Below are 12,525 nucleotides of genomic sequence, written 5' to 3'. Positions count from 1 at the left end.
GGCGCTGTGGCTCACGCCTGTAATCCCAGCACTTTGGGAGGCTGAGGCAGGCTGATCACCTGAGGTCAGGGGTTCAAGACCAGCCTGGTCAACATAGTGAAACCCCATCTCTACTGAAAATACAAAATTAGCTGGGCATGGTGGCATGCGCCTGTAATCCCAGCTACTCAGGAGGCTGAGGCAGGAGAATCATTTGAACCCAGGATGCAGAGGCTGCAGTCAGCCGAGATCACGTCATTGTACTCCAGCCTGGGCAAAAAGAGTGAAACTCTGTCTCAAAAAAAAAAAAAAAAGAAAAAGTTCAAAATCTTTCTGATGAAAAATGAAATAATTTAGCATAAACACTGAGATTAAAGAAGAGAATGGCAATTATCACAGATTTCCTCCTATTTTTCCATATTTCTCAAATTTTCTACACAGATTATATATTGCTTTTATAACAAAGAAAAAAAGGTGTGGGCTTTTCCCTTTTTTAATCCATGTAAAAGACAGACTCAATATCTGCACAAAAATGAGAGAAATTGAGCTGTGGTTGAAAGTATAATAACCTGCCAAAGTTTTTAAAGGTACAAGAATATGTTAAGAACTTTTAGAACCTTAAATGACTTCTGAAAAAAATGACAAAGCTACTGAGCCATGGAAAATAAATGATACTTTTTTAAAAATAAATGAATTTGAATAGTAGCAAAAGATTTATAATAAATTAAGTCACCTAATAAACTAAAAGCATATAAGGAGAGAATTTTAAGATTTAAGCATAGAATTTCCAATGAGAAGTATGCCAAGCTCTTAAGAAGCCAATAATAGAATAATATGAATAAAGAAAATAGTTAAGTTAAAACAAGCTTTCTAACAATGTAAAAAATGAAGGGGGATAAATGGGTTGAAGTTATCTCCCAATCCAGCTTAAAAGAAACTGAGAATTTAAATTCCATTAAAGAAACCACATATATAGGGAAAATGAAGGATAACAAATAAGAACTTAAATGAAGATGGTTAGTTATAACAAAAAAGACAACAAAGGTTGGTGAGGATGTGGAAAATGGAATGTTCACACACAGCTGATGAAAATGTAAAATGCTGCAACCATTTACAGCAGTTTGGCAAATCTTCAAAATGTTAAACAGAGTTACCACTTGACCTAGCAATTCCACTCCTAGGTGGAATATATACACCCAAGAGATATGAAACCACATGTTTACACAAAAGCTTGTACACGAATATCCATGGTGGCATTATTCATAATAGTCAAAAAGTAAAAGCAACAAAAATGTCTATCAAGAGATGAATGGATGTTAAATGGATAAACAAAATGTGGTATTATTATGAATTATATATTCAAATATATATTGAAATATTATTCAGTCACAAAAAGGAATGAAATTCTGATACATCCTACAACATGGATCAACCTTAAAAACATCATGCTAAGTGAAAGAAGCCAATTATAAAAGGTCATATTGTATGATTCCATTTATATGAAATATCCAGAATAGACAAATCTACAGCAAAAGGTAGTAAATCCTGGCCAGGGTTGGTGGCTTACGCCTGTAATCCCAACATTTGGGGAGGCCGAGACAGGCAGATCACCTGAGGTCAGGAGTTTGAGATGAATTTGGCCTGGCCAACATGGTGAAATCTTGTCTCTACCAAAAATACAAAATTAGCCAGGCACGGTGACAGGCATCTGAATCTCATGCTGAGGCACAAGAATCTCTTGAACTGGGGAGGCGGAGGTTGCAGTGAGCCAAGATTGCATCACTGTACTCCAGCCTGGACAATAGAGACTCTGTTTCAAAAAAAAAAAAAAAAAAGATAGTAGGTCAGTGGTTGCCTAGGGCTGGATGAGGAGAGGTGGGGATTGGGGAGTGACTGCTAAAGAATGTAAAGTTCCTTGGCCAGGCTCGGTGGTTCACGCCTGTAATCCCAACACTTTGGGAGGCTGAAGCAGGCAGATCACCTGAGGTCAGAAGTTCAAGACCAGCCTGGGCAACATAGCAAAACCCTGCCTCTACTAAAAATAAAAAAATTAGCTGGGCATGGTGGCAGGCGTTTGTAATCCCAGCTACTCGAGAGGCTGAGGCAGGGAGAATCGCTTGAACCTGGGAGGCAGAGGTTGCAGTGAGCCAAGATCACGCCATTGCATTCCAGCCTGGGCAACAGAGAGAGACTCCGTCTCAAAAAAAAAAAAAAAGTAAAGTTCCTTTTGAGGGAGATGAAAATGTTCCACAACCTTGTGACTATAGTCAAAAACACTGGATTGTGCACTTTAGAAAAAAGATGATGATGGAGGGGCACAGATATCAATTACTTAATTTAATGTAAATGAGTTGAAAGAAACTGAAAGCAGAATGATCTATAACTCTATTGGGAGACAAATCTCAACACTTTAAAATATAAACACAAATCCAGAAAAGGTCGGGTCCTATGATAACTTTCGGAGATACTTGAAATCTACTCTATACAAAGGTAAAAGTACAACGAATTATGATACAAGATAATGTTCAATGTATATGCCTTACATAGAATAACAAAAATATAAGAAAAACTGAAAAACTGTGAAAAATAAACCTATCATTATAAGCGGAAGTTTTACTATTTAATTAAGAGGAGATGACAAAACAAAAAATGTAAAGTATGGAACTAATATAAAAGATAAATTAACCCTCTTCCCTTGGTAGGGGCCAACTTGACAGAGCCAAGTTCAGGGGAAAAAAAAAAAAAAAAGACAGATAGACAGATGATAGAGAAAAAATAGATACAGAAAGAGAGATTTAAGGCAAATGTGGTAAAATCTGAATTGGGGAAACTGGGTATACTATCACATTTTTCTAAGTTTGAAATTATATAAAAATAAACTTAAGTAAAACTAATAGTTAATATAACACGGAGACTGAGAAGTCAAGGAAATAACTCTTCTGGATATAAGAGTCTTTCACAAAATTTGTTTTCATACTAGGATACAAAGATACACCTTGTTTGTTTGTCTGTTTTCTAAGACGTTGTTTCTCTCTTGTTGCACAGGCTGGAATGGAATGGTGTGATCTTGGCTGACTACAACCTCCACCTCCCAGGTTCCAGTGATTCTCCTGCCTCAGCATCCTGAGTAGCTGGGATTACAGACATGTGCCACCATGTCCCGCTAATTTTTGTATTTTTAGTAGAGACTGGTTTTTGCCATGTTGGCCAGGCTGGTCTCCAACTCCTGACCTCAGGTGATCCACCCACCTCGGCCTCCCAAAGTGCTGGGATTACAGGCATGAGCCGCCGTGCCTGGCCACACCTAGTTTTAATATGAAAACCCAGAGATTCCATATGACACATTCTTGGCCCATAATGCAAAATCATGAAACAATACATCTGTAACATATATAAACTCATGTGTTTCACAATGATGAGAGAAATTTTATCATAAATGTCAATGGAGTTAAAGAAACATCATGATCTATATCCACCTAAAGAATTTAGAAAGAGAGAAAAGGGAAAGTTTAAGGGATAAAATGAATAAAAGAAAAAATAGACATAAAAACATCAGATAGTGTTTCAAGGACAATGGTATAATCAGAGATAGCAGGGTAGGTTTCAAATACAAAGAAGGAGGAAGTGGATTCAAGGAAAGAGTTAAAAAGAACGATACAGTGGAAGTTACAAGGAGTACAGGCAGGAGAGGAGTTCAGACCAGAAGAACTAGGCACTGGAGAAATACAGTCTCCCATCCAACCGTGTAATTATGAATAATAGGAATGAGGGAATATATACCAATTTTGACTCTCCTCCAGACAGGCTCTCCATCTCAAAGAGCATCACAATTCACTCCACTATCTATAGGAGGAGATCCAGAAGTTTAGAGAGAAAAAGATCAATAAAAGAGGCTGGCTGGTTGAGAACTGGGCAAAGTAAAGAGCTCATGCCTCACTAGACAGGACTGACTGATTTCACAATGTGGAAAGAAAAGCCCAATGTTGACAGTACCTCCAAGTTTAGAAGAGAATGCAGGCCAGAAGTGATGGTTCATGCCTGTAATCTCAGCACTTTGGGAGGCCAAGGCGGGCAAATCACTTGAGGTCAGGAGTTCAAGACCAGCCTGGCCAACATGATGAAAACCTGTCTCTACTAAAAATTCAAAAATTTTTAGGAGAATGGCGTGAACCCGGGAGGCAGAGCTTGCAGTGAGCTGAGATCCAGCCACTGCACTCCAGCCTGGGCTACAGAGCGAGACTCCGTCTCAAAAAAATAATAATAAATAAATAAATAAATAAATAAATAAATAAACAAAACAGACAAAAATCTCTGCCTTCATAGAGCTAAATACAGACAGAAAACAAGTAAAATGTACAGTATGTCACACAGGAAAAGGTGTTCTGGAGCAAGAAAAAGCATGAAGGAAGGTTAGGGTGTGAGAAAGACATTGTGGATGAAGGGTGGAGAAGGCTGTAATTTAAGGCATCACTGAAGGTGACATTAGAGCAAACACCTGTAAGAACTGGGACAAGGAGATTCCAAGCCAAAGGAACATCAACAGCAAAGGCCTCAGGCAACAGCATGTCTGATGTTTCCAGGTGATGTTCTCTCCCCATACAGCCCAGCTCAAGTGTCATTCCAGGAAACCAGTTTTGATTACTACAAATCAGAAATTATTCATTCCCATGACACAGTATCTGTATCTTCCTTAGGGCACCTTGTACAGTGGAAATCCTCTTTTCAAACGTATACAAGAGTGATCATTGATCTATTAATCAAAAAAGTCAGTTAAGGCAGAAACCATTTAAAATGATACCTATTTTAGCCATTTTAGTCTTAAATACATAATTATACATTCATTTCCCAATGTATCACCAAGACCTTTTTTTTGAGTATAAGTCTGTCAATGGCAGTTCCCTACTTCCTTAGATAAATCACACCCATAATCCATTAGAACTACAATGTCCATTTTCCTTTCCTTTAAGTAGAACAGGGGCTTAAAAATACTTGCAATGTTTTCTGCGAAATCCTTCCAAAACTTATAGGGTTTCTCCATTCTGTTGCAGTTGTCTTGACCATAATTTAATTCATTCAGGGCAATTCTTTCAGCTTCTTGTCTTTATCAAGTCTTTTCAAAGCATTCCGTAAAAACAACTTTTTGTAATCATTATTTCATTGATTTGAGTAATATTTATTAAATTATACTCATAATTGCCACTCGTATCAATAAGTTTGAAAACAAATACAACTGACTCTTGCTTAGTAAGCAGAAAAATCAAATGATACACAAACAATGAGAGCTAACTTAGCATTTGAGCATCTGTGTGCCTGCTGTGGGAATTGATTAGTATGATTTACTAAGGGAATGATTACTCCAAGATGCCAAAATCAAGCCCGGCAAAGGATCTGAATAGATATTTCTCCAAAGAAGATATACAGATAGCCAATATATTCATTAAAATATGCTTAATATCAATAGTCATTAGGAAAATATAAATAAAAACGACATTGATACAGAACTTCACACCCACTAGGCTGGCCAAAATCAGACAGACAATAGCAAGTGTTGGAGAAGATGTCGGAGAAATTAGAATCTTCAAACATTGCTGGTAGAAATATAAAATGGTGCAGCCACTTTGGAAAACCATTTGCTAATTCCTCAAAACGTGAAACACAGAGTTACCATATGACCAAGCAATTCCACTCCTAGATACATACACAACAGAACTGAAAACATGTGTCCACACAAAAACCTGTCCATGAATGCTACAGCAGCATTATCCATAACAGCCAAAAAGTAAAAACAACTCAAATATCCATCAATAGAGAAATGGATATGCAAAATGTGGTTTATCCATACAATGACTATCATTTGTCCATAAAAAGGAACGAAGTTCTGATACACACTACAACATGGATGAACATTGAAAACATTATGCTAAGGGAAAGAAGCCAGACACAAAAAAACACACCTCATATGACTCCATTTGCATGCATATCTAGAATAGGCAAATCCATAGAGACAGAAAGTAGATTAATAGTAACCAGGGACAGGGGACATGAGGAATGTAGAATGACTGTTAATAGGTATGGGGTTTCTTTTTGGGATGACGAAAACTTTCTGGAATTACAGAGTGGTGACAGTTGTACAATTTTGTGAATCCATACAAATCCACTTAACTGTACACCTTTTAAAAAATTCTATCTTGTTCGTGCTCAATAAATGCTTATTGATGGGGAATGTTGGGGGGAAGCAAGCCCAGATGTGGTAAAAAGAAACTTTCACTGTATATATCTGTAAAAGGCTAACCACCTCTGTAAGATTATAAGGCCCTTGAAAGCAGGGAATCCTTCTCATATATTACCCTTAACAGCCAGTATATTAGATTACACTATGCAGTATTCAATCAAGGTTTGCTAAATTAATTATTATCCATCCACATTTTACACACCAGGGATCTAGAAGAAAAAAGCCCTGCCTGAGATTCCCCATTAATCAGAAAAACTCACTTTTTATTCCCGAGAATCCTGAATTGACATAAATAAGGCATGTCTCATAATCTGCCATTTATATCACCCATTAATACCATTCCTACCACCATATAACAATCCAGAGGACCCACTTCTAGTTAAAACCCATTTCAAATTCTCTACCTTATATCTATCACCAAATGCCACTAACTGATCTCTCAATATGTTCTTCTACCTCTTTAACCACATTCCCTAAACTAGAAATGCCCCACATGGTTAGCCTCATTTGTTCTTCTCAAATACCCTAGAGCCAAAAAGGACTATCATCATCTTCATGGTACAAATGAAAAACAAAAAAAGTCAGTGTAAGGTTACCTGGTCTCCTGAATTCAAGTTGATCTTTCTTCACATATGTCATATATTTCAAAGTTTTTTTCTCTTTGGATAACTAGGAACTTTCTGGTAGGTTAGCTTTTTTAAAAAGCATAAATAAAAAAGATATAAAATCAAAGTTTTTCTTTTAATCACAGTAAGTCTAAAGTCCAGAATGAGTGGAGAACTGGGGCAAGATGACAACAAAAAAAGTCTTGTTCCAGCCTGAGCATCATGGCGAAGCCCTGTCTCTACTAAAAATACAAAAAATTAGCCAAGTGTGCTGGCATGCACCTGTAGTCCCAACTACTCAGGAGGCTGAGAATCACCTGAGCCCAAAAAGTTGCAGCCTGAAGTAAGCTGAGATTGCGCCACTACACGCCAGCCTGGGCAACAGGAATGAGACCCTGTCTCAAACAAACAAACAAAAAAGTCTTGAGAACAAGAAGAGATAAACCAAAGGCCCACTGCTTAGGGAAGATGCAATATCAAGAGACGACAGGGCCAATTCCCTATGCTTCATCTTCATCAAGGAACATGATCTTCAAGCTAGGGAGGTCAGAAATCTGATAAAAGGAAATCAACTTCTAAGGTAAGTGGCACGGATAGGGGACAGTAACAGAATACAGAGCTACTTCAAAAGAATATGCTCTCTGATCCAAACAACTCACACTCCATGATACTGAAAAAACTTTTACATCTGCCTTAAAAACTACCACTAATTATCTAAACTACCTTGACAAGATGCCAGAAGACCAGAAATAAAATAAATAAAAATAAACACATCCTCAAATTTCAAAAAAGGGGCAATGCAGGCCGGGCGCAGTGGCTCATCCATGTAATCCTAGCAGTTTGGAAGGCCGAGGTAGGCGGATTGCCTGAGCTCAGGAGTTCAAGACCAGAATGGGCAACACAGTGAAACCCTGTCTCTACTAAAATACAAACAATTAGCTGGGCATGGTGGCGTGCGCCTGTAGTCCCAGCTACTCAGGAAGCTGAGGCAGGAGAATTGCTTGAACCTGGGAGGCAGAGGTTACAGTGAGCCAAGATCATGACACTGCACTCCAGCCTGGGCAACAGAGCAAGACTCCGTCTCAAAAAAAAAAAAAAAAAAAGGCAGAATGCAGATCCAGAAAAACATCTATGGGTAAACCTGCCATGTAACTGCTGAAAAATTCTAAAATGGATAAATAAGTTTTCCAATACAGTAAAATAAGAAAGCCACCATCAGCTCCTTATTAAGGCAGGCTATACAACATGTGCTTTTTATTTAACAAGATTACTAAAATGGAAAAAGGGAGGATGACAGGATGATACATATACATAACAATCTAACAAGACAATATGAAAGAATCTTTTAAATAATAGGCTAGTGAACAAAATGGGAAAATGTTGAACAGCAGAAGCTCGAAAACCTGTTAAATTCAACTAACAGGATGCATAGCTAGTTGAACATCTGGTTGACTAACGTAACAACATCAACCAAGTTGGTAGAAAGTCTCCAGTAATATGTCGCAGGGTTCCACCCTTTTTCACAATCTAGACAACTTCTATTAGTTTAATGAAGCCATAGAACTGCTCTTCACGTTTGCAAGTGAAAAAAACCTGTCAGTGACCCAACACACACAACCTGACCGAATCAGCTCCAGAAAGGTTACAGTAGGCTGAAATGATGGTCCAAAACCAAAAATGAATACCTACAGGGAATCAAGGGCTGCATTTAGTTTTAAAACTGAAATAGGCCAGGCGCATTGGCTCACACCTGTAATCCCAACACTTTGGGAGGCCGAGGTGGGCGGATCACTTGAGGTCAGGAGTTCAAGATCAGCCTGGTCAACATGGTGAAACCCCATCCCTACCAAAAATACAAAAAAAAATTAGCTGGGCGTGGTGGTGGAGCGTGCGCCTGTAGTCCCAGCAACTCAGGAGGCTGAGGCAGGAGAATCACTTGAACCCAGGAGCCAGAGGTTGTAGTCGGCCAGGATCACGCCACTGCACTCTAACCTGGGTGACAGAGTGAGACTCTGTCTCAAAAAAAAAAAAAAAAAAAAACCTGACTAAGCAAACTTCAGTTTGTGTGGGGATACCTAGATAATAAAAGCTACTAAAAAAAACTATGCACAATTTCGAGCTGCATTAATGGATGTGTGTGTCCAGACTGTATTACTATGGTTCTCAAATTTAGCAACTAAAAAAAATGTTTTCCATATGAATTGTTCCCAAATCTTCATCCTAAAAAGTTACAAGAATCTACAAGTATCATTTAGTTAAAACTCTAGCTTTAGACCCAGTTATTCAAGTAAATCTTACTGCTAGGAAACATTTTATTTGATCAGCTTAATTTATTGACATTTATATCAGTGATAAATATGCTTAAAAGAACACTCAGATATTACTAAATCCAAGTCACTTTTTTAAAAAGAAAGGAAACTAACAGAAATTAAGCAACTTTCCCCAAATTACACAGCTGCTTAACAAGGGCCATGACCCCTAGATCAGTCTCCTTTTTCCCACACCACGTGGCACCCACCCCTCCTCTTCAATGCATAGTACCCCAGGGTGACTGACTGAGCCCCAGGCTTCACACACACCACACAAAAACACAGGTTCACTTCTCGGCCCCGGGACTATCCCTGCCCATACTCCAGGTCACTCCAAGCCCCTACATTCCGTCTCAGAACCCAAAGAAAACACACACACACACACACACACACACACACACACAGTCGCTCTGCATTGCCAACCCACATCCTCAAGGGTATCCAATCCTCTTTTTATTTCCTTTCTTAAAACTTGAACTATGCAAGTTAGAAAGCATACACAAAAACACCCCATCAACACACATTATATTTTCCTAAGAACAAATTAGCTTAGCAAAAACAAATACCCGGGACACATTACTGGAAAAATATTAACATGGTGTGATCACTTACAAGATTGATAATTAATATTTGTTACATAAAAAGGCACTCTAATATATAACTGGTTTTTATTCTTAAAGTGTGATTATGTAATGAAGCATTACCCCATATCCCGTTCAACATCAGAAAAATAAAGGAAAAGTTTTTTCACGGATGGAAATGTTTTTAATGGACATGCTATTGTTTACTGTGCTCAAAACTGCCCTTCCCCTCATAAAACATTACCATATGAAAATTATTAAAAGATGTAAGGCCTTCAAACCTAAACAGCAGGCCAAAGGCTCGCTTCATTTAGGGTAGCATAAGCATCTGCGCTGAGCTCCTCTTGCTCCTTCCTCACTCTTCCAGAAATAATGCCCCTTCAAGAGCCCAAAGGTACAAAGGTTGTCCGGCAGATTCCCAGTGGCCTTATGTTCCTCCTTCCTCCCCCTACTCCGCCTTGGTTTAAAGAAGACAAGAGAAGGCACCAGAATTGATAAAAGGGCAAGTTAGCAAGGATGTGGCTTATGATCACCAGCTAGGCCAGCTCCAAGAAGATCCCCCCCCCCTCAAAAAATGAGACCTGAACGCCTCTCTTTGCCCCAGGGCCATAACCCTTGAGCGCCTCTGGGACCCCTTTAGAAATGAAGAGGGAACTTTACTGCTGGGACCCTCTCCCCAGTGTTATCCATTAAAGCCCCAGCAAGCTCTTTGTTTCCAACAGCTGTGTGGGGGCAATCGGCCTTGGAGAGAGGGGAGAGGTCACTCCCTTGCTCCCGCTGCTGCCAATATCCAGGCCCTCCCGCAAAACACACACACACACAGGCACGGCATCTTCCCTGGGACCCAATTCTCTCTTTCTACACCACTTTAATAACCCAGGTTTACACCTTGCTACACAAGGGCATTCCCTGAGACCTAATTTCCTCTTTCTACACCCAAACCCTACACAGGATTTGTAGGGTGATGACTCCCAAGCCCCCTCCCCTTTGAAAAAACACAAATGGGGTTCGCTACAGGACACCCATCCCTCCTCTTCAATGCATACCCCAGGGTGACTGAGCCCCAGGCTTCACACACACAACACACAAAAACACAGGGTCACTTCCCGGGCCCTGGGACTTTTCCTGCTTTCATCCACAGACCCGAGGTCACTCTAAGCCCCCAGATCCCATCTCAGAACCTAAAGAACACACACCCCCGCGCGCGCGCGCGCGCACACACACACACACACACACACACACACAGACGGTCACTCTGCATCACCAACCCGCGTCCTCAAGGCAACCCGTTCCCTTTATCCACACGACCCCCACCCCCGAGACCCCAGTACCTTAAGGAAGAACCTCCCCAGCACATCAGCACATGGTCACTTCCCTGCCCTCACCCCGCCCAGCCCCTCGCCGTCTCCCACCCACCGCACTCCGCACACACACAGATCCCTGCCTGGGGCCGCCCTCCCTCCCCTGAGCCTTCACAACACAAACACGCGCTCCCGCGAGCACACCCACGACCACACCAGGAGCCCCTGCTGGCCGCTCAGCCTCGCCGGCCCCGGCCCCACTGCCTCGCCACACGCCGGGCCGCCCTCGCCCAGCCACTCGACACACTCGGACGCACCCACGGCCACTCCCATCCCCAGCGCCGGTCCCCAAGCCACACCGCACGCTCGCGCCCTGCCCTCCGCCCTCGCTCACCCTCGGGCCCAGCTCCCTGGGACCCCCACGACGGGGTCTTTCCCAGCCCGGCCGACCGCGGGGACCAGGAGGGAGGCGGCAACGAAGGGGTGGGGAGACCTAGGGCCGGCTCCGACCGGTCCTACCTGAGCAGTTGATGCTCTTGCCTTTGCCGCCGGGACAGTCCCCGCCGCCGCCGCCGCCACCACCACCCGGGGGCTGGTTGGACGCGCGGCTCCCGGGCAGAGAGAAGGCGAAGAGCAGAAGCACCGACGTGTAGCAGCAGAAGGCGAGGGGAGGCGCGGCAGGCAGCCGGAGCGGCGCCTCAGCGGCCGCGGCGCCCATGGCTGGCGCCCCTGGACGGCGGGAAGCGCAGGGAGCCGCAGGCCGGGGGCATCCAGCCGCGCGCCCAGAGCCCCGCCGCTGCCTCGGCGCCTCCTAGCAGCCGCGCCGCTGAGCCGTGGAGCAGCCCCTCAGCATCCCCGCCCCACCCGTAGCACCCGCCAGGCCCGGGCCCGCGGCGCTCGGGACGGAGTCGGTGGGTCCGGGCGCGTGCGAGGGTCGCGGGCGCGCGAGGGTGCGCGCGAGGGTGCGAGCCGGCGTGAGGGAGACCGCGGCGAGGGGAGCGAGCAGGCGCTAGCGCGGCGGGCGGGGGTCGCGGGCCGGAGGCAGGCCCAGCCCCTCGCTCGCCTCCTTGCCTTCCCTTTGTGTCCGTGGCCGTTGCCACCGCGTCACAAAGACCCCGGCCCGCCCGGTGAGGGGCGCGTGACGGAGCCGCCGGCGGGAGGGGTGGCTGCGACCCCGCCCCGCGCACACCCCCAGCTCCCGCGCCGACAGCTCCGCCCCCGGCCGCAGCCGGCGCCGCCTCCAGGGGAGCTATTGTTCCTGCGGCAGGGCAGGGGCGCGGGGGACGGGGTTGCGGCCACCCCTCGGCGGTAGGCAGCACCGTAATAGACTTGCTTGCCGCCCTTTGTGAGCGTTTTTGAAGCGTTTCGTTTGCCCAGCAGCAGGGCTGAGAATGAGGGCAGGTGGTCTGTCATATATCTATAATAGTTTTTAGGTGAAGAAACTGAGTCACGGAAGAGGTAAAGGTGACATGTCCAAGGTCGCATACCAAGAAATGGGCAGGACCAGGATGGGAACCC

The 12,525-nt window shown here is 43.5% G+C and overlaps 1 protein-coding gene across 1 annotated transcript in view; it reads right to left on the bottom strand.

The window, feature by feature from the left end:
* The window catches only part of TMEFF1 (transmembrane protein with EGF like and two follistatin like domains 1), a 94,852-nt gene extending 82,659 nt beyond the window's left edge, over positions 1–12,193 (bottom strand). Inside the window, exon 1 of the mRNA XM_007968572.3 lies at positions 11,527–12,193. Coding sequence (XP_007966763.1) covers positions 11,527–11,725 — 199 coding nt within the window. The 5' untranslated portion in view covers positions 11,726–12,193. The remainder of the gene's footprint in view (positions 1–11,526) is intronic.
* Between the last annotated feature and the right edge of the window lie 332 nt (positions 12,194–12,525).

This window comes from Chlorocebus sabaeus, chromosome 12, assembly GCF_047675955.1.
Source record: "Chlorocebus sabaeus isolate Y175 chromosome 12, mChlSab1.0.hap1, whole genome shotgun sequence".
Taxonomy (NCBI): Eukaryota; Metazoa; Chordata; class Mammalia; order Primates; family Cercopithecidae; genus Chlorocebus; species Chlorocebus sabaeus.
Note: the sequence above shows the minus strand (reverse complement) of the source record. Positions and strands in the feature narration are given on the sequence as shown.